The following is an 18,476-nucleotide window of genomic DNA, read 5'->3' as shown; positions in this document are numbered from 1 at the left end:
AAATGAGACCTCGCCTGCGGAACGCGGGGGCACAGGGGCGGGACGAGAACGGGGACCGTGCGGGGTGCGGGCGGGGATGATATAAAAGAGATAAAATTTCACTAGATAGTTCTCAAGATATGTGACGTCACAGTGAAGTGGTTAACGGTAAACAGGTGGTGATAAATTTTGTAAAATAAATTATTTTCTAATAAAGAAAATAAATTATTTTTAATAAAGAAAATAAATTATTTTATAATAAAGAAAATAATTTATTTTATAAAATTTTAATGAAACAATTCATGTCGTATTTCATGTAAAATTTATTGTGTGCAAGATGTATCCAAATTATTAATCAATCACTTATGTCCATATTATCAATATCACTAGAACTTGATTCTTCACTTTCAAAGCAGCCATTGTAACACTTTTTTTTCTTGGCGAGATTGAATACTTACCGATTTCCACAAACAAACATTCCAACGGACCGTAAGGTCACATATTACAAAGTGTACAGTATTTCCTTTGTCACTTGATTGTGTCATTGTAAGTGATTCACTGAGTTTTGATTAACTTCTATTAAAATTAATTACATTGTTTTGGTACACAGAGCAATAAATAACCTCACTTTTTGAATGCTCATCTGTGTTTGAATGTCTCCGTTTGACAGATCAATGCGTTACGTTTCATTCTTTTAGTAAAAAAAAAGTGTATGACAAAATTAAATGTTCAATACTAAATTTTTATAACACTTAATATTCAGGCTCTTTAATTTAAATTCTAGCAATTTACAGTATTTTCCTCAATGTTTATATTAAAATAACATTGTAATGTATCTTAATCGATCATGGATTCGGAACGTTCTAGAAATTTGACATATTCTGAGTGAAACGAAACGCACAGGTGACGTTCAGAAACTTGCTTGTTTGTTATTTTTTTTCTTTCTAAAGTTTAATTATTTAATTAAATTTAAATGAGAGAAGCAGTATTGTGAGTTCCCATATCGAAATTATTCAATAAGAGGCTAGTTAACACAAGTGGCATTTATTGAAAGTAAAGAAAAAAAATTATACAAAACTGCTAGATATTGTGATTTGTTTGAGTGACAAGTTTTCGAACGAACATCGGAGTCACGGGTGATGACCGGCGCTTTTTGGAGTGTCGAAGTCTTTTGCTTGGTTGGGGTGATCGCGAACGGAAGTTCTGTTGTACGTGGTGTGATAGTGTCCCGAATTCCAAGAGGTCTGAACCGTGCCGTTCCCTGATAAACGGGCAGGGCACGCATCGCCATCCTCTACGTTAAAAGGGAATTTTAGAATAAATCCGAAAGCCCCGTGATTTTGCGGACTCACTGCCACGTGCTGAGTTCTGTTACTGAAGATTGTGTGTGGTTGAGCAGTGCTCGGTGGCGAGCCTCTGCGCTGTCTGCTGTTGCTGTTGATGTTGCTGATGTTGCCTCCATAGCAGGAGGTGTATGGTACCGGCCGTTTTGTACGGCACTGGCCATAAAGGTGTTTGGCACCGGCTGTCCCGCAGTGCCAGACGCTTGCTGCGCCCGACGGGTGCGGAGGGGGTTGAGCCGAGTGGTGGCGACTAGCGCGCTAGTAATCTTAAGTATTTTTAATCAGTACCAACCAAACGGCCCAACGACCCATCCCTTAATTTTTCTTTTTAAATATTTGTGTCTGTCTAACCCACAATTAAATTGTTGTCAATTTAAATATTTATTTTTTTATTTTGCTCCGGCAAATTTTCATATTTACATGGCGCCCGAACAGGGACGTTGTTGGGTCCGTGGAGGTTCTCCCTGGCACTGGTCTATTGCTCAGTGACGGATTGGTTGGTCATCTTAATTTTTTTGTTTTTGATGCTGTTGTGATAATGTGTTGAGTGTGATCATGCTGTGTTAGTGTTTAACTAAGATTAGTTAAAATATTGTACCTTATTTACTTTTTTTATGAGAGTTCATTTTGTAAAGTCAATATGAAGGAGGAACGCCCTATCCGTTTCAATCTTTTGAACAAGGACGAATTAATGTACGAAGTTGTGATCCGTGATGCTGTGCCTGAGCGAACTGTACAGTTGTTGCGTGCTCAAATTAAACGTTTGGCTCAAGATTTACCTAGCGATGAGGTGAGTGAGTTCGAGGGAGATGCGCTGGCTGAGTTGAGAACTATTTCCTCCAAAATAGACGAGCTTGAGGGGCTGTGTAACAGGAAACCCCTGTTGCTCAAACAGCTTTATCGCGTGCAGGCTTTAGGAAACCACATCTTCCATAGGTTGAGTCGTGTTGAGGCTGTGGATGGGGATAATAGGACTTTGAGGGAACAGTTGGAGGAGCGTCTCATCCCACTTTTAAAACGGATCGACCGTATGACGCACACCTTCGTTAGTAGTTATGATTTCCAACCTGCTGAGGAGGAAGTTTCTGAGGTCGCTGGTTTGGCTGCGAATGAGTCGTCAATGGTCAAACCGGTGAATTGTAATGCGTGTGTTCATTCTTTGAATTTGAGGTTTAACGGGAAAGACAGTGTGCAGAATTTTATTGTTAGGATTGAAGAATTATGTAATTCTCGTAATATTGCGAAAGAAAAATTATTCAACTCAGCAGTTGAATTATTTACTGATGAGGCTCTATTTTGGTACCGAGGTACTCGTGACCAACTAAATAGTTGGGAGGATTTAAAGGCGTCGTTGCTGGAAGAGTATTTGCCCTACGACTATGATCATCGTTTGTTGCAGGAGATTCGTTCGAGGACCCAAGGTCCCGACGAATCCATATGTAGTTATCTAAGCCTGATGCAAAATTATTTTTCGAGGTTGCGTAAACCTTTAGACGATGAAGAGAAGTTGAGCTTGGTCAAGTTCAACATTAGGCCATCTTACTCCATTCCTTTGGTCAATGTAGAAATAAAATCGTGTGCCGACTTGAAGAGGCATTGTAGGCAGTTGGAAGCGGCGAAACAGAGGGCAGAATCCTTCACCGAACCCCCGCGCGGTGTACAGAATGCTGTCGCCCCTGACCTGGCCTACAAAGGTAAGTCTGCTCGCCCGAGGTGCGAGGCAGTGGTTAAAAGTCCGAGCATGGAGAAGTTTTGCGTGCGTTGCCGTGTGAAGGACCACACGCTCCGCGATTGTAAGGCGCCTCATGTTATTATTTGCTATCGTTGTGGTGAAAAGGGCGTGACCGCTGTCAATTGTCCAAAGTGTGTACGCCGGAAGGACGTAAAAGTTTCTGGAGTCACAAAACGCGTGGCGACGGACCGTTGTTTTGATGTTACCCCTGTTGAAGAGTGGCGTGCTTGGTGTGATTTTGTGCGTGCATTTTCTAAAAATTGCAAAGCTAATGTTGCGACGGTCCGACCAGATGATTGTCAGGACGCGCGTCCTTATTTGAATGTTGAGATTGGTGGTGTTCCGTGTTCTGGATTGTTAGATTCTGGAGCGGAAGTTTCTATTGTTGGTGGTTCTGCTGTGAATTATTTTTCTCATCTGGGTGAGCTGTATAAGTCTGATACGGATGCTGTGGTAGCGGCGAATGGTTCTACTTCGTCTGCTATTGGTTACATGTTTTTACCTGTTGTGGTTGATGGCGTGTTAAAGGTCGTTAAGTTTTATGTTGTTCCTGGAGTTTCGTCGTCTTTGTTGTTTGGCATCAACTTCTGGAAAGCTTTTCAGATAGCGCCTGATGTTTTGCGACTTGTGAATCGGAGGGATTCGATGGTTGGGCATGCTGAGGCAGTCGTGTCTCGGAAGTTGACTAGTGATGCTTATAAGGATTTCAAACATCCGAATCAAACCACTCCTGGTTTGTTTGGAAAACCGAAGGTTCGTCGTAGACCCTTCCAGTGTGTCAGCGTTTGTTTTGTTAGTCCACTGCCCAGGTCTCGACGGAAGGTGTTTGACTTTAAAGTAGATAGGCAATTGAGGAAATCTCACTTGCGAGATGCTGATTGTTGTGATAGGCGTCTGAGAGACGTAGTGGTTGAAAAGGATGATGTGTTTTGGCGGAGTACGCATGTTCGTAGCGTAGCTCCGAGATTTAAAAATTATGTAGGGTAACTTGAAGTTTTGTTGAGGTGTTAGTTTTTTTTTTGTTGTGTATTGTGGTGATTCTGTTTCTGTAAGATAGGATGATGCTGGAGGGCCAGCGTGAATTTTTCTCGTTATACTCGTAAAATTCTGGTGGGTGAGGGGGTACTGTAACACTTTTTTTTCTTGGCGAGATTGAATACTTACCGATTTCCACAAACAAACATTCCAACGGACCGTAAGGTCACATATTACAAAGTGTACAGTATTTCCTTTGTCACTTGATTGTGTCATTGTAAGTGATTCACTGAGTTTTGATTAACTTCTATTAAAATTAATTACATTGTTTTGGTACACAGAGCAATAAATAACCTCACTTTTTGAATGTCTCCGTTTGACAGATCAATGCGTTACGTTTCATTCTTTTAGTAAAAAAAAAGTGTATGACAAAATTAAATGTTCAATACTAAATTTTTATAACACTTAATATTTAGGCTCTTTAATTTAAATTCTAGCAATTTACAGTATTTTCCTCAATGTTTATATTAAAATAACATTGTAATGTATCTTAATCGATCATGGATTCGGAACGTTCTAGAAATTTGACATATTCTGAGTGAAACGAAACGCACAGGTGACGTTCAGAAACTTGCTTGTTTGTTATTTTTTTTTCTTTCTAAAGTTTAATTATTTAATTAAATTTAAATGAGAGAAGCAGTATTGTGAGTTCCCATATCGAAATTATTCAATAAGAGGCTAGTTAACACAAGTGGCATTTATTGAAAGTAAAGAAAAAAAATTATACAAAACTGCTAGATATTGTGATTTGTTTGAGTGACAAGTTTTCGAACGAACATCGGAGTCACGGGTGATGACCGGCGCTTTTTGGAGTGTCGAAGTCTTTTGCTTGGTTGGGGTGATCGCGAACGGAAGTTCTGTTGTACGTGGTGTGATAGTGTCCCGAATTCCAAGAGGTCTGAACCGTGCCGTTCCCTGATAAACGGGCAGGGCACGCATCGCCATCCTCTACGTTAAAAGGGAATTTTAGAATAAATCCGAAAGCCCCGTGATTTTGCGGACTCACTGCCACGTGCTGAGTTCTGTTACTGAAGATTGTGTGTGGTTGAGCAGTGCTCGGTGGCGAGCCTCTGCGCTGTCTGCTGTTGCTGTTGATGTTGCTGATGTTGCCTCCATAGCAGGAGGTGTATGGTACCGGCCGTTTTGTACGGCACTGGCCATAAAGGTGTTTGGCACCGGCTGTCCCGCAGTGCCAGACGCTTGCTGCGCCCGACGGGTGCGGAGGGGGTTGAGCCGAGTGGTGGCGACTAGCGCGCTAGTAATCTTAAGTATTTTTAATCAGTACCAACCAAACGGCCCAACGACCCATCCCTTAATTTTTCTTTTTAAATATTTGTGTCTGTCTAACCCACAATTAAATTGTTGTCAATTTAAATATTTATTTTTTTATTTTGCTCCGGCAAATTTTCATATTTACACCATCATCCGAATTATCTGAATCATCGTGCACATTAATAATAAAATCAACAACGTCATCTAGAACTCCGTCGTGTTCGCAGTAGGTATTCATCCGCTACAATGCTCCCACTTTTCTACGGAATATTCAGCAAATAAATTTTCCAACATATTTTTTTCTGGTCCAAATTGGAGTCGATACTTTTTTCTGCTAGCTGTCTTTTTAAATTATATCACCTCAGACCAACTCAATTGGGTTCAGGTCTGGGTGGTAAGGAGGCAAACGCAACACTTCATGGCCCTTTGCTTTCAATAACTCATCAATTTTATATAATAATAATATGTCCTCTGTGTAATGGCTTTTAATTAATTTGGATAAATCATCCTTTTTTAATTTATCATCAAAAGGCACCTCATGTCGTCGTAGCCAATCTTGCATTTCTGGCTTGGTAGAGGCCATAGTCGGCTTTTTTTCTACACTAACCGAATGATAAGCTGCATTATCCATTACTATTACTGAATTTGGTGGAATATTAGGCATCAGCTTTTCATTTAGCCATTTACTGAAATTCACGAAATTAATTGTATCGTGATAATCACCTGTTTTACATTTGGATTTAAATATCACAAGTGCTCCATCTACAAATCCAGTGTAGCCACCACAATGTATGATGATTTACCAATATGAGACAATACTCCGTGTTCATCCTTTGATTGCCAACATTTTGAAACGTTATGAGACGCATTGACATAAGTTTCATCAAGATATAAAATATGTCTTCCTTCTCTACGATACTTTTTAACAGTATTTAGATATTTCCACCTCCATTTGACTGTTCAATAAGGAGTTTCCTTTCAGATCCGCATTTTTTAAATTTAAAACCTAGGTCATGTAATAATAATCTTAAATATTCTCTGCCGCAGTATAATACATTATCTTCTCTAAGGGTAGCAGGATTCAAGGATTTCAGAGTTGGTTTTTTTTTTAAATGTGTAATACTGAGTAACTTTTCTTCTTATCACGCCTTTTTTGAAATCATCTACTTCCACCCTTTTCCTGCGGCTTTGTTTCGATTTCTTCGGTGATTTAAATTTTTCGTTGTTTTTTAATAATTTTCCTTGTTGTACAATGGACATGGCGCACAATTTTTGTTAAGGATGCCAAAAAAAAGTACAAAAAATTAGAATGAATACTGTATTTTTACTTTTTTGATATCTTTAAAAATGACTGAAATATTCAAGCTCAAAGTGCGCTCTTCCGCTAGGAGCGATTTTCCGCGCGGATTTAGAAATTGTGACGTAGTAACATGAAAAGCTGCATGTAAGATATTATCTGTGTACAATGGTTAGAATGGTTAGTAGGGGAGCCGAAGCGGGGATTTCGGGACTTACTAAAGAGTGGCAGACTAACATACAAGGAAATACTTTGTACCTGGTTGATTACCTCTAAGTATGAATTTTTGATATAAAACGATGGAGGTCACATGAAATTGAACTTCTGCTTCTTCATTGATAAAGACTTATCATTTACCATACCTTATCATTTTGTATTCCATTTTCAAGTCACTTTTTTTTCTCTTACTGTTTAAACAAAACGTGGATGTTTTTTAAATCTCAGGTCTTTTGAACGCACATCTGAACGATGTCTGGTTTTAATTTCTTCAGTTACTCCGTGACCATGGCGCTTGCAACAGTGCCGAAATATTGGAAACTCAAAGCTAAGGTACATGGTAGCAATCCCGTCAGTAATATAATAGGGAAATGTCTTAAAAAATAAGTAAATTGTATATTACTTTATGTAACTAATTTTATTATTTATCATACTTATAACTAATCACTTCATTCAGAACTAGAAAATGATTCCAAGGATTCCACTTTTCTTCAATAGATGATCAAGATAAAGAGTTATTTATTATAAATCGCTCTTCGACCATTTCAATTATTCTATCTTACATCTTACTTAATGAAATCTTTTTCAATTTTATTTACATGGTCATAACATTTTCACCATTCCTCTGCACCAATTTGTGAGGTAGACCTGAAACCCTCGATAAAGCAGCTATTATAAGAATAATATTTAAAAAAACCCTCCTTCTGACGCAGTTAGGTAATAAACTAAATGTATCCAATTTCACTCCAACTTACTGTCAACTCAACGACGCGCTTTAAAATCAAAGATTGATTTTGAATTATGCCTTATTTTACAATACACATTGAAAACAATATGACTTGCTTGAGCTTTTTCGACTTTTTCACAAAAATAACAAATAGGCATGAAGAGATTACAAAATTTCTGCAGCGACTGAGAGTTCACTTGATTTACTTCGACAGGTGACAATAAATCCATAGACATTTGCCATATGAAAGACACACTTTTCCAATATTTTTGTTTGCCATGAGATTCTGGTACACCTATACCTATCATTTAATGAAAAGATAAACTAATTTTTTTCAGCACAACGAAAATCTGCTTTGGCGCGTAGCAATGCAACGTTGTCACTACAGTTCGGACTTCTTTATGCGTCCACTACACATAAAATAAAATTCGAACTATCGCACATTTTTTCTTTTTAATTCTAATTCAGTAAAAAATGTTTTTTAAACCTTCATTCAAAATTCAAAAGTTATCATATGACAGAACTTATGACCAGACTATGTACATTGAATAAAATATTTTTCTTTTTATCATCAAGCTTAGCAGTCTAATAAGTTACTATGACACTCGAGTTAATCCACATTCAGCACCATAGCCTCCCCTTCTACAAGGCCCTCTACAAATGTCAAAACGTCACTTAACCCTTTTAGCACCAGTTCTTTTGTTTTTGAGAAGATGTACCCAAATTTTTATATCAATTTAATTATAGTCCAGTCGTTTGGTACAAATTAACGTGGTTACCTGGAAAGTGTTCCGTGAGTTTTGAAAATTGGTGATTAAAATAGATTTCGCTATGCTCTCTGTTAGTCTGTTAGTTAAGTGTGATTGCCGCGCTCGTTGCGAAATTGGAAAAATGCTGCCTTAGAGAAGATTTTTGATAGTTACATTCTTTCCTATTTCGTCGTTCCAAATGACGTTCACTGCTGGACAAAGGCGAGAGGCCTTTGGGTTTTCCATAGGTTTTTCATAGGTTTTTCATAATGAACAGTCCTGCGCTGCCCGCATTCAGGTTCTTCCCGCGACCTTTACCAGATCGTCGGTCCACCTAGTAGGAGGCTTGCCCACGCTACGTCTTCCAGCCAATGGCCATCGTCTCTACGAGCTATGTGTCCCACCACCCACTGCCACTTGATTTTAGCAATTCTGCGTGCTATATCGGTCACTTTGGTTCTCCTGCGGATCTCCTCATTTCTGATTCGATCACGCAGGGAAACCCCGAGCATAGCCCGCTCCATTACCCTTTGGGTGACCTTGAGCCTTCTTATGAGGCCCATAGTAAGCGACCACGTTTCAGAACCTTAAACTTTCCTATTTATTTCACGACTAGCTTTTGCCTGCGGCTTCACCCGCGTGAAATTTAGTGTCACAGATCGGCATAAATTATAGCCTATATGTTAATCTGGGTTACAAACAATAATATTGTACAGTTTCAACAAAATCCGTTGAGTACTTTTTGCGTGAAAGAGTAACAAACCTGAGCAGGAATCTTCCTAGTTCAGGTATCAACCCACCAACATTCTTACTTTTTGTTTTTCCTGATTGTTTGTTATCATAATATTATCTGTTACGTTGGTGAGAAATAAACATTACTTTACTTTATTTTAAACTTCCAGACATCCAAACTTCTTCTTCTTCTTCTTTTATTTTGGCGAACTTTCGCATTTATAATAATAGTAGGATACAATTATGTAATCTAGAAACAAACAAGAAAAAAAATGTATACTTCAGCAACGTTATTGAGCACAGAGACACAAACTTGGTTATTTTTCCAGAAAATTTATATTTAAGTGCATAAATGTAAAAATGGCTTCATAGTGCACAAAATTGGCAATAGGTGGCATAATAATGGTTAGGTACTTTTATAGCGCCTAGTTTGAAATGTGATTGAACGATGACAACTAACAACAGTTGTCAGTTAGGTAAAATTTTATTTTAGTTGGAAAAAGACAAAAAGGTGGTAAATGGGTTAACGTGCGGTGGCTGCAAAATCATGTTGTGACGTCACGCGCGAATATTGGAAATTTTTGAAAATTTTAAAAAGTCCGTAAACTTCTCGAGGCTCTATCTTCGGTAATACTGGATGGATTGAGGTGAAATAAAAACTAGTGTAATGTGTGTGATCTAAACTTTAAATTAAGTCATAATGTAACTTAATATTACAACTTATGCGTGTTGTCCATTCTGGATACAGTCTTTTCCGATAGTCCAGTAACGTTTGCTACGGTTTTGTTTAATGGTATATCTTGTTGATATTCATCAGAATTTGGTTCCAGTTTTTTTTTTTCTAAAATATTCATAAACGTTAAAAGCTATTTGCTTGCACTGACTATTAATTTTATGTACGAAAATCTTTCGATTCATCTTAAAAATGTAATCTCATGTATAGCCCTCACAAAGCGTCCGTAACAAATAACACAAGCGATCGCTAGCCGCATCGCCAGCGAAATGAATTTTGACAAGAATGCGCCTGCCGCCCGCACCCCGTACGGTCCCCGTTTTCGTCACGCCCCTGTGTCCCCGCGTTCCGCAGGCGAGGACTCATTTAACCGGCCTACCTATAGACGTTTCGACAAAGAACAGCGTGTATTGACGCACTTTGCGTAGAATCAGGCGTGGATACAATGATAATAAAGTAGCACACACAATTAACACTACGTGAATTATATACATTTCACATTATTGAAAGAGTAATTATAATCGCGATGCGCGCGGTAAAAAGTTGAGGCCTCTCTCTGACAAGTCAAAAGTTTTGTAGTCAAACCACAGATTAAAAAGCACTTGTCTATGCCTAGAGTAAATGTGCGTTCGGAAATCACTTATTTCCGAACGCCACATCACCCCCCCACGGAGAAGGATAGTTAGGAGAAAAAGAAATAGTCATCCTGATCTTTAAATTTTACATGCCTTCCAGCACGCGTAGTGTAAGGCTGTTTAGATGGGATCGTGGCTTGAGCAGGAGCTGCTTGTGGAAGAGGTGTACCGATAGAAGGCTTAGTGTACTTGTGTTCCTTCGGGGGATTCATAATAATATCTTCAATTTCCCCAATAACACGTTGGTCAATGGATGCCAATACATGGCTAAAGAAGAACGGTCATCTGTGACCCAGGCCCGACAGAAACGAGACATACCTCATTTTTTTTGTCATGTCTTAATTAGTTAAATTATATATTTTTTATATTCGAAATCTATGTATAACACCAAAATATTAACCTTTGTTTTTGTTCAGGCCTTATACAAAAACTAATACAAAATGCCTATTTATCACCAAAATTGGTAAATGTATGTACCTAAATGTCTATTACAGCTGCTATGGAATGTATCTAGGTGACCTGGAGATATTACAGCCGGATTATACAGGGTGGAAACAAGAAGTTACAAAATCCAAAAATTCAATGTTACCACCTTCCATAATCTGTAACCTATTATTGGTACCATTTGAAAGAGCTCGTGAAGTACTTTCAGAATCAGTAATTAGTTTTTCGATATCTTGTATAGTTTAGAAATAATCGAGTGAGATCACTTATCGTTCCATATGTATAACCACCCTGTATAATCCGGCTGTATCTCCAGGTCACCTAGATACATTCCATAGCAGCTGTAATAGACATTTAGGTACATACATTTACCAATTTTGGTGATAAATAGGCATTTTGTATTAGTTTTTGTATAACGCCTGAACAAAAACAAAGGGTAATATTTTGGTGTTATACATAGATTTCGAATATAAAAAATATATAATTTAACTAATTAAGACATGACAAAAAAACTGAGGTATGTCTCGTTTCTGTCGGGTCTGGGTTTTTTTTGTATGGGGCGTGGCCGTTCTTCTTTGGTCATGTCTGTGGTTATATCAGCAAGATGAAATTGGGCTTCTGCTTGTGCAAACCAAATAGCTGGCCTGTCAATCCAGAAAGGTGGTAATTTCACAGACACTCAGCAAACTTGTTCTTTTTGCGATGCTGTAGAGGTTTCTGCTGTTTCTGTTTGTACCTGATGGAGTTGAGCTTTCAAGGTAGCATTTTGAGCTAAAAGCTCTTCTAATTTAACATGTAATTCTGCTTCAGCCATGGTCCCGGTTAGTAACACAAAAATCTAATGATAAGCGATGATGTTCAAAAAAGATAACAATTTAGATTTAAAATAAAAAGAAAATAATAATAATGCAAGTATGCCAAATATCCTTCTCCGCAGGTGTGCAGTAAGAAAAAATAATATTTGAAGTATGTTAATTAAACAAATTAAAAGTTGGATTGGCACATGCAAAAAAGAAAAAATATTCTTAATTATTTCTAGACCGTTAAAATGTTAACAATGTGGAATGGAACTTGCTTTTTATAGAAATTTTAGTTTATAAATGGTTATAGCAAGTTATATGGATAACATCACCAATTCAAAATCATAAGTAATGAAAATATATTTCAAAAGAAGGCAATAGCAAAATAAGAATAAGGAAAACACACATTAAAAGAGAAATAAAAAATTTGTAAACATGCAATTGAAAGGACAATGTTCGTTCTCCATACATTGTTCGCCTAAGAACCAACAATTTTGACATATTACTACCCGAAAGCGAAATAATACGATTCTGTGTGTAAGAACAATGATTCCTGATGGACACTTGCCATAAAATTAATGATTAAGAATATTAAATCACAGCGATTTTATAATATGTCGTTTATGACAACATGGCGTCTAATGTATTGTGTGAATGTATGAACACCGATTCGCGAAAAATGTTTTGTATTGTCGTCACGCCGAGTCGCAGCCAAATAGTATAAAATAATAGAACAAGTTTTAGAAATACAACTCGGCATTCCACTTTTATAATATGTCCACATATTGCACGTAAATAAACAACATGAATCGTAGGTTGTTTCCACCCTTGTCATCTGACACATGAAATAAACTCCTATTGTATTATAGATATCGAAGCCGAATCGTATATAATAATAGAATGGGTTTTGGAGATCACTCGGGGTTCCACTTTTATAAAATACCTACATATTGCATAAAAATAACACGAATCATGGGTTTCTTTTCACCATTTACATCTGACACGAGATAACAAACTCCTATCTCCATGACTACCGTCGTAGTCTATGCCAAAGACTACAATATTTTAAGCAAGAAGTTTCAAACCTTAGCGGCTACAGTAACCCCTGGGCCACATACATCGTGATAACATTCGGTCGACACCGGAACGAAGTTTTGCGATTATGCAAAAAAGCACCGTATTCTAGTGCGGCTATATCACGTTCAACCGGGGTTTTAATTCGACTAAAGTCCTGACTAAAGACTGGAAGAAAATACGCCGCATTGTATGAGCACTTCGTGTTCGTTAAAGCGGCTACAGATCTAGAGCCTACATAGTTTTCTTGCCAATAATATCCGCAAGTAGCGCTGCATGATCTTTACAACAAAAACAGCAATAGTTATTAAGGTGCCAACATTATATGATTACTTTGGCACGGTATTATACACGTTCGAAGATTTGTCATTTTCATTCATTTCATCATCATCATCATCATCATTTCAGCCACAGGACGTCCACTGCTGAACAAAGGCCTCCCCCAATGACTTCCACATCGCACGGTTGGTAGCGGCCTGCATCCAGCGCCTTCCCGCTACCTTTATCAGGTCGTCGGTCCACCTTGTGGGTGGACGTCCCACGCTGCGTTTTCATTCATTTATTATTTTCTTAAAGTGCCGGAAAAAAAATAGTTTCTAGCTGTCCCAGCAACTTCGACAATAAAAAGTTGTCTTGTCTTATCTTTAAAATCGTAATATTAATTTCTGAACGTATCCTGTTTGACACCTAATAATATTATTTGACATAGCTGGCTCGGCGAATTTCGGCAAATTAATTTTGACATTGCAGAATATGACTTTTGATAGGTTTATCATAGAATTCGGCGGGGATATCCTCACGGAGGAAGTTCGAAAAATGGCGGAACAAGATCTTATAATAATGCAAGGCCGAAGCTGTAACGCGCGTGCTCCTACGTGTAATCCGGCGAGTATACAATAAATACACTCAGCGGCATGGAATTTGGCCCAAGCCTAAACAACCAGATATGAGGTCAAATAGGTGTTGTATACCTAAGTTTCGTGTGACATGTTAACAGAACATTTGTTTTTGTTAGTTTAAGAGGCTAGATTAATAAAAAAATGCGTCTGTTTAACTTTTTTGACTCTAGAAACGCATTTCGTTGTTGGAGCGTAAAGAGTACGGGTAAGTTTAAATTCGATATTAAATGTTGTAAGGGTTTGGTGTTTTGTTTTTTGTTTTTAAATTAATCTTAGGATTATTCTTGTTTCCATAATTTGAGAATAATGTCCATTACTTCAGCTCAAGTTACTCAAATAGTGTTGCTTAGAAGTCAAGGGCGTATGCAGCGGGAGATGGCTGAAACTTTCAATTTATGGCTTAAAATACACGTTAAAAAGGCATGACCAGACCGCCTTTTACACAAGAAGACCAAGAAGTGGGGAATTAAGGTGTAAATCAGCGCGCGATGACCCGATTATCGTGCTTGCAATATCAAGAAATCGGGTTCTCACTACGTTTGAGATACGCCAGCGTTTACAAACAGCAAGCCCAGTGAATGTCAGTGAGCACACAATAAGAAGAAGGATGGAGGATCATAACCTGCATTCTCGAAGACCAGCTCGAGGACCATAACTTCTCCGATACCTCTGCGAAGTGCGACTTACGTTTTCCAGAGAACATCCAAATTGGACGCAAGGCTAATGGAGTAAAGTTCTATGGATCGATGATTGCAGAGTCACCTTAAGAGCTCCAGACGGCTGTGGAAGTGTATAGAGAAGGTGCGGAGAAGAGTTACTACGCAAACAGACAGTTTTCATAAAGATTTTACTACATTAGTCTAACGTACAATTTACATGTTCTCTAGAAAACGTAAGTCGCACTTCGCGAAGGTATTGGAGAAGTTCTGGTCCTCGAGATTTATCTTCGAGTATGCAGGTTATGATCCTCCATCCTTCTTTTTATTGTGTGCTCACTGACATTCACTGGGCTTGCTGTTTGTAAACGCTGGCGTATCTCAAACGTAGTCAGAACCCGATTTCTTGATATTGCAAGCACGATAATCGGGTCATCGCGCGCTGATTTAGCACCTTAATTCCCCACTTCTTGGTCTTCTTGTGTAAAAGGCGGTCTGGTCATGCCTTTTTAACGTGTATCTTAAGTTTGTACGCCATAAATTGAACGTTTCAGCCATCTCCCGCTGCATACGCCTTGACTTCTAAGCAACACTATTTGAGCAACTTGAGCTGAAGTAATGGACATTATTCTCAAATTATAGAGACGAGGATAACCCTAAGATTAATTTAAAAACCAAAAACAAAATGCCAAACCTTTACAACATTTAATATCGAATTTAAACTTACCCGTACTCTTTACGCTCCAACAACGAAATGCGTTTCTAGAGTCAAAAAAGTTAAACAGACGCATTTTTTTATTAATTTAGCCTCTTAAACTAACAAAAACAAATGTTCTGTTAACATGTCACACGAAACTTAGGTATACAACACCTATTTGGCCTCATATCTGGGTGTTTAGGTTTGGGCCAAATTCCGTGCCGCTGAGTGTAGTAATGTCTGGTAAATAGTGGTAATACGTATCGTTCGTTCGTTCGTTTCAGCCGAAAAGACGTCCACTGCTGGACAAAGGTCTCCCCCAAGGATTTCCACGAAGACCGATCCTGCACCGCTCGCATACAGGCACCTCCCGCGACCTTCACCAGATCGTCGGTCCACCTAGTGGGAGGCCTGCCCACGCTACGTCTTTCGGCTCGTGGTCGCCACTCAAGAACTTTCCTGCCCCAGCGGCCATCAGCTCTACGAGCTATGTGCCCCGCCCCGTCTATGTCTATATGCGCTACGATTACAGGGTATCATTTTGCATAGTCGCAAGACTTCACTCCGCTGCTGTCAAATCAATGTCGCATAATGTTATCGCAATGTGTGTGGCCCTTGGCCAAATCACAGAAGCCTATGCGAAGAAAGAGCACTTGAATGACAATGAAAATCAGGGTTACCATTTTGTAAGATCTCCTCACTATTGAGGGTAACAAAGTAACATTAATAATCTAGCCATTAATTACATTTATTACCTATACGAGAAAGTAAAGCAACATGCGGTTTTATTTTAATTTGTAAAATATTTGTAACAGTTTGTTCTAAGTTTAGTTTTACAACAGTATTGCTGTTTCAGCTGTCACTGTGAAGCTTTGGGAAAATAAATAAATAGAAAAAATATTAACATAAATATTTATTTAAGTTTTTATGTTCATTATCATAATATGCCAATTTAAGTTACACTGTGTGACAGTCTTTGACACTAAACAAACTCTTCAGCTTAATAATACCTACCTACAGGGCGTTTTTATAGTTACTCTTGCTGATGAAACAAGAAGGGTTGATTCTACTACTGAAATACAACTACTTTTCTTACAGGACCAATATCAAATTCTCAAAAAAAATCACATCCTCGTGATGGTGATAATTTCTATGGAGAGGTTTTTTTTTTATATTCGGTCTCTTGGGATAAGTTATTCCATTTGAGCAGTAGAATTAATCCTTTTTATTTGATCACATATAAAAATAACACAAGTTTTTAGGAAAACTTCTTCTTTGGTATGGTATCACCACGGAGTTATAATGGCGGCAACTCTGTATCACTGACTTGTAACTTTCAAACAGTATGAATAATAAGGGCACCACATTGGTTTTTTTTCTGAAAAAAGGCTTTCACTTTTAGTACTAACCCTTTAGCACTATTTCATTGAAATAAAAATACAATAAACGCACAGAAGACTGAAATTGAGTCAACTGACGTGACATTTATAATTTGTTGACTTTATGACAGTTTGACAAGACTAGGGATTGAAAAAGTTTTAATTGAAAAAGTAAAATGACAATTTATTAAAACGATTCACAAGGATATAATCGATTAAAAATATTTATAAAATGTTCTGATACTTGCCTGAAGCGATTATCCAATCCTGGTTTCTACTGAAAAACTACCTCGTGGCAAGATTTTAATAAAATAATAAAATCTTTATCTTCTCTTTTACAATCTATAAAAGTTCATTTGGTCTATTATTATACATGTGCTATGAATGAGGGTTTTCGCGATTGAAAAATCCGCGAGATGGCAATACGTAGACGCGAGGTCCAAATGCTGCATGATTAGTGGATTTTGACATATCTGTCAATGTCATGTCAAAAATAACCAATCATGCAGCATTTGGACCTCACGTCTACGTATTGCCATCTGGCGGATTTTTCAATCGCGAAAACCCTCATTGGAATAGATTATGAGAGACTGGCAACTATACTAGGTTGATATATGTTTCTCTCACTTCAACTGGCATTGGATTCAACATCGGATTCTGACACTTTTACAGTTATGATACCATGAATATCAGTTTATGGTCCTAATTATTTTTATTTTATTTACGACCTTCGACCAGTTGGACACTTTAGATAGCTTCTTGTAATAGTGTCAATATCTTTTTAGCTTTTAACGCAAATCTAGTCTTCAAAGCAGTTTAATCGATTTATTTTATTTTCAAAATCGATATTTTATTGTCTATGATGGCCGCAGGAACATCACTATACATACATGGACTCCCAGCAATAAAGTACGGTAATGCCTCATACAGATTTTATCGGCAAAAATTATGGAACTTGATAGGTTTTAGACCATGCCACGCACCAAAACGTCCGGAAGTTGTAATAGTATTATAGAATAAACGTTAAAAGACTTATTTATTTAATTTTTCAATGCTTAAGTGTCCATTAGAATGAAAGGGTGCTTAATGTATTAAAAAAATTAGAAAATAATTATGATGGGTTAATGTTTTTGGGCGGTTTTTTAGGCGATTTCTGACAATGTCCTTTGACACCGATTATAATAATTAGTTACTTTGTTGTTTGGGCTATCAAACATTAATTATCTGATTTCAAAAACAGATGGTTAACAATACCACAAATCCCAACTAATATTATAAATGCGAAAGTAACTCTGTCTGTCTGTCTGTCTGTCTGTCTGTCTGTTACGCTTTCCCGCTTAAACCTCGCAACCGATTTTGATGAAATTTGGCATAGAGATAGTTTGAGTCCCGGGAAAGAACATAGGATAGTTTTTATCCCGGTTTTTGAAACAGGGACGCGCGCGATAAAGTTTTTCTGTGACAGACAAAATTCCACGCGGGCGAAGCCGCGGGCGGAAAGCTAGTTACATATATTTTAATTATATTGTCTTAATAATATTGTCTTAATAAACCGCTAGAAAAAAATTTACTACTTAATTCACAGGTATTTGAATTGCAATTTGAAATAGTTGTTAATTAGGGTTAATACTAGAATTAATGCTAAATTAAATAGAGTTATTACTAAATGTTCAATAGTCCAGTTTGTATGTTATTGCAGCAGCTGCATTATGCACTAAGTTCACGAAATGTCAGATTTGGATTAAAAACAGTACTTGCGTGCGTTGCGATGCTTGGGATGTGGAGAGTAGACGGAGCAAGCAGTCCTCTAACAGTTAGTAGCGCCGAGTATGTTAGCAGGAGTTTAGCAGGGGTTAGCACGGCAAGGTTATGCACTTTGAACACTTAATCAACACCAACACCACAATAACACCACATGCACTGTACGCGAACGTAGTCTAGTTGGATTTGCAGTGAAGTTTTTAGTACAAGGACGCTATTTTGTTACGAAAGCCGAGACGACGCCATTTTGTGAATGACAAAATGTTGTGTAGGAAAAATCGATTCCAATAGTCTCGTTGCTGCTAGTGGATGCGCC

General features: G+C 37.9%; 1 protein-coding gene and 1 pseudogene across 1 annotated transcript in view; both read left to right on the top strand.

Moving 5' to 3' along the window:
- LOC135086859 (putative odorant receptor 69a) overlaps window positions 1-18,476 on the top strand; it is a 31,562-nt pseudogene that overhangs the window by 10,181 nt on the left and 2,905 nt on the right.
- Window positions 1,963-18,476, top strand: part of LOC135086941 (uncharacterized) — a 422,922-nt gene continuing 406,408 nt past the window's right edge. Inside the window, exon 1 of the mRNA XM_063981766.1 lies at window positions 1,963-4,306. Coding sequence (XP_063837836.1) covers window positions 1,963-4,041 — 2,079 coding nt within the window. The 3' untranslated portion in view covers window positions 4,042-4,306. The remainder of the gene's footprint in view (window positions 4,307-18,476) is intronic.

Source organism: Ostrinia nubilalis, chromosome Z (genome assembly GCF_963855985.1).
Source record: "Ostrinia nubilalis chromosome Z, ilOstNubi1.1, whole genome shotgun sequence".
Lineage (NCBI taxonomy): Eukaryota > Metazoa > Arthropoda > Insecta > Lepidoptera > Crambidae > Ostrinia > Ostrinia nubilalis.
This window is presented reverse-complemented; position numbering and strand designations above follow the sequence as displayed.